The 4,195-nt window shown below is 37.8% G+C and overlaps 1 protein-coding gene across 2 annotated transcripts; it reads right to left on the bottom strand.

The window, feature by feature from the left end:
• Nucleotides 1-552: 552 nt before the first annotated feature.
• Nucleotides 553-3,758, bottom strand: LOC106296534. Of its 2 annotated transcripts, none has more exons than XM_013732680.1 (7): nt 3,506-3,758; nt 2,934-3,290; nt 2,768-2,820; nt 2,540-2,577; nt 2,143-2,461; nt 1,348-1,649; nt 553-1,277 (listed from the first exon to the last, which is right to left on the bottom strand). In XM_013732680.1, exons 1-7 carry the CDS (start codon nt 3,528-3,530, stop codon nt 752-754), a joined length of 1,620 nt encoding a protein of 539 aa, XP_013588134.1. In that variant the 5' UTR covers nt 3,531-3,758; the 3' UTR covers nt 553-751. The 2 variants fall into 2 exon arrangements, with proteins under 2 accessions (XP_013588134.1, XP_013588135.1); XM_013732681.1 differs by having other exon boundaries at nt 3,518-3,758.
• Nucleotides 3,759-4,195: the final 437 nt, after the last annotated feature.

Raw genomic sequence — 4,195 nt, 5'->3', positions numbered from 1 at the left:
TTAAAATACAAAAATGAGGACACCTTATATGTTATATTTTTCTTATATGTTATATTTTTTCTTATATGTTATATTTTGAATTTTTTAAAACGACTTTAAATTACAAAAATGTAAGTTTTCCTTAAGTATACGACTAAAAACATTAAAATTACATGTATTAATTCGATGGTTGATTTGAAAGCTTTCAAAACTTTATGGAAGAAAAAAGTCAAAATAATTTAACTGTGAAAACAATACTGTTCACTTTTTTCAAGAATGTGTTCGATGAAAAAAATAAAGTTTTTATGTCATAATTTGTTTAATGTCCAATCTGATCAACTCATGATGTATTAATTATAGTTTTGTTCCATTATTTTTAATAAAAATTGATCTGATCCATCGAAAAAAAATTATATAATAACAACAAAAAATATTTTATATATACAAATAAAATGATCAAATATATAAAAAAAACTATCGATAATATATAGAAATAACTTATCATAGTATAAATTAGTTTAGGATCTTAAAATTTTACTTTTGTCCAAAAATATAATCAATAATAGTGGAAAAGCTGTGGAGAATAGTTTAATAACCTGAAACTCTGACATACAATTGAGTTTATAGATACAACTGGTACATCTCTCAAACTGGAAAATTGCTTCTCTCAAGCAATGATGAGACCAAAAGAAGCCAAAACTTTGAATCACTACTTGAACAATATGAAAAAAAAAACTCTCTGCTAAATCACTGCAACAAGGTTGATAAGATTTCAGGCTGCTTCTGCGACTTCTACAAGCCTTCCACGAACCCACTTCTTAGTTACATTTCCTGACTCCAAAGACTCAGCCTTTTCTTCCGTTCCCTGGTACACGTTTGAACCATTTGGAAGATAAGGGCTCTCAGTAAGCTTGATAGCTCCATTAGACTCTGGTGGTGGATAGACTCTGGTTCCGTTTGGTTGTTTTGTAGTACCTTCTATGTTGAATGTCGGCAAATCGCTAGGCTTCATGTTCAAGTGAAGACTCTCTCCGTTGATGGTGAATGTGTATGTTCCGTTAACATCTCCTGGTTGTTCTTGATCGGATTCAGTGTCTACATCAGGAAGACTATTACTAGGCTGAGGTGAAGTCGCATCCTCATCTGAAGCTATCTGCCTCATTTCTATAGATTCAATCAGCTGTGTTGCTTTTGTTATGAGCATTTTACTCTCTAGCAAAGATGTTTGAGCAACAGGGCTTGTCATAGCAGCAATCTCAAGGACCTTGGCAGCTTTCTCAGCTTCCCTGATCAAAAGCCTAAGATGAGAGAAACAAAACGTTAGTTCTTTGTTACAATTCCAAACATAGATATGTTAACAGCACTGACCTTGCTCGTTCCACAGCATCCATCTTCTTAGATTCTTCTGCAACTCTTTTTGCTCTGATGCTTTTTATCATTTCAAGTTTAGTACTCGCGAGAGGATCTTTATAAACAGGTGTTCTGCGCTTTCTTACTTTCACTACTTTAACTTTAATTTGCCGTTCGGTCTCTGGTTCTCTTGTAGTTTTACTTGTAGGGTTCTTCTTTCTAGGCTCTGCATTCCCACTTGGTCTTCTACGTCGCCTTTCGCCACCTTCAGGTATACCGTGATACTTCGCCAAGCCAGAGCAAACCCTTTCACGGTAAGCCTGACAAGAGAAACCAAACCAAACCAAACCGAGTTATATATATATATATATAGTAGGCCTGCGGTTTATAACCGAACTGAACAGAAGAGTTCGGTTTTTGGCAGGTTTATAGAAAACTTTGGTTTTCTGTTAGGAAATCGGTAAGTTCAGTTTTTCAAAAAAAAAATGTTAACCAAATTTCTAACTGAACTAACCGAATTAACCAAAATTTCAAACCAAAGTAACCGAACAAACAGAAATTACCCGAATTTAACCAATTTTTTTAACCCATATATAACAAAACCAAAATCTTCAGTTAGTTTTGGTAAAAATTTTAAAACCGAACTACCCAAATACTGAACACCCAAATACTTAACAGAACTTTTTATGTTCAATTCGGCGAGGTTTTGGTCGAACCAAACTATCCGAGACCCGAACTACCTGAACCCGCAGGCCTAATATGTAGGAACACGACATCATAGTTGGTTTGATAAAATCTACAAGAGTAACTTACTGGATCAGCCCATTTAGCAGCAATTGCCTCTGCAATTTTCCTTCTTTGTTCCGGAGATTTTGGAGCTCTTCTGTTGCTTTTAGCTCCTCTAACGGCTTTCCTCTGCTCTACACTCACCAGCCATTCCAGCTGATTCTGCTGATCCATAATCTTGTAAGAATCCCACAGAAACTCTTGTTCGTCTGTATATCCTTTTCTAGCAGCTTCTGCTAGCAAGTTCTGCCACTCGAAATGACATGTCTCCTGCACTTTCCTCATCTCCTTCCGCCTTGCCCATCGCATCCGCACTCCCTCCCCAATCTTCAACCGTGTCTCCTCGCTGTAAAAAGAATGCAAGTTTGAGAAGATAACATTATGATAAACACACAAAAAAACATAAGAAAAGACCAGTACTGACTTTTGAGCGTGTCCGAGGTTTGCTAACTTCATCTTGATCTGCAAAAGGAAGAAGGCACAAAAGGTTCTATGAGGATTGAGAGAATCTGATGCATAGAACAAACATAAACGTCCTAATGGTAGAATCTGTTTCTTGTGTGCACTAACAATTAATATTGGTTACAAGTCCCACTATACTACGGCCAAGTCTTCTAAGAAGACATATATGAACATTCTTACATGACATCACCTTTGGGTTTTGCATTGCAATCTTTGTCCTTTCTCTAATCTTCTGTAGGGTCTCTGCATAAACGCAAAATAAATAAATAAAACTTTTGTTATAATGTTCACCAACTAGAGGCAAGTGCAGATAGATTGCTGAGGATATGTCAAAAGTAAAAAAAAAAAGTACCCACCAGGACTATGCTTCCTGCCTTTGTTCCAAGGAGTGTTCCCTCTATTTGCTTTGGAGATCCTCATCCTTCTCAACTTTTCGCTATCATCCACATCTTCTCCATCATCAGAGGGTTTTGAAGCATCAGAAGAAGAAAAGGGATAGCTTTGCTCTTGTTCTTTCTGAGCAGGATATTTGGTTTCAACAGTGGCCACTGCAGTGATAAGGACTTTGCGTCTTCGTACATAAAGATGACCCGTGTAAAATTTCGAAGTCTTGGAGAAAGTGGATTGTATCCATGGATTAGGTAGGGTTTTAGCATGGTTAATACTCTGTGGAACAAGATGAGCTTGCAAGGAAGGGTGGACAGGAGCAAAATCTGCCAGATTAAGCATGTCATGTCAAACCAAACAGTCATCCCCAAAACATTTTACAAAAAAAAATGAAATAGTCTTTTAAACACAACAAGTTAGCAACCCAAGACCGCAAATGCAATGAATTGTCACTCAAGAATGATACCCAATAGACAACATTCTAAACAGTTATAACCAAACAAAACCCAGAAAACTATTGAGTAGAATCTGAAAAATTTACCAGAGAAGGTACCTAAAGAAGGCATTGGGAGAGCTCATTCAGCCCAGGAAAAGGAGTAAAGAGAGAAACTTGAAACCCTCTTTTTCTTTCCGAATGAGATTATACGAGACAACGATACATTAGTAAGAGATTCGATGTTTCTCTGCTGAATGGAGAGGCGAGGGTTTTGGCAAGAATTTTAAGACAGACAAGAAGGATAAGCCACACAAAATAGCAAAAACTTGAACGAAGATACACTTCTCTGTCTTGGCTTTTGACGCAGCAACCAGGAGACGGTGGATAACGATAACCGGGTTGTTTTAATTACCCGACCCGTATAATACAAATATTTGGCTAATGGGCCGCCTTAAGCTTTAGGTGGGACGTCAAACGGCGACGTGTTGGTTTGTGGTGGAGGGTAAGCACGAATCATAAACGGCCACGTCTCAGGGTCGTTCTACTTTGTTACCAGTGACCCGACCCGTTTCAACTGTCTAAACGGAGCATATTACAAAGATGGAAAGCTTTGTGAATTACTACTATTGGAGGGAAGCTACTAGCGAGAGAGAAGCCGTGGGAAGAAGATATTGCGCCGCCAGCGACAAGACTGATGAGGAAGTGGAGATTCATTTCAGACCAGATGATATTGTCATTGCGGTCGGAGACGTGTTCTATGCTATTGCTATTTGCTAATGTTGAGATGGGCGGATG

Source organism: Brassica oleracea, chromosome C6, assembly GCF_000695525.1.
Source record: "Brassica oleracea var. oleracea cultivar TO1000 chromosome C6, BOL, whole genome shotgun sequence".
Classification (NCBI taxonomy): domain Eukaryota; kingdom Viridiplantae; phylum Streptophyta; class Magnoliopsida; order Brassicales; family Brassicaceae; genus Brassica; species Brassica oleracea.
The sequence above is the reverse complement of the archived record's forward strand: the minus strand, read 5'-3'. Positions and strand labels throughout refer to the sequence as shown.

What these genes read in the sequence shown, in the direction of transcription:
- LOC106296534 (XM_013732680.1), bottom strand. Translation starts at nt 3,530, where the DNA reads ATGCCTTCTTTAGGTACCTTCTCTG. An exon ending in TTCTTTAGGTACCTTCTCTG is followed by an intron (nt 3,291 to 3,505) that starts GTAAATTTTTCA and finishes TTAATCTGGCAG; the next exon opens with ATTTTGCTCCTGTCCACCCT. An exon ending in GATGCTGTGGAACGAGCAAG is followed by an intron (nt 1,278 to 1,347) that starts GTCAGTGCTGTT and finishes CTCTCATCTTAG; the next exon opens with GCTTTTGATCAGGGAAGCTG.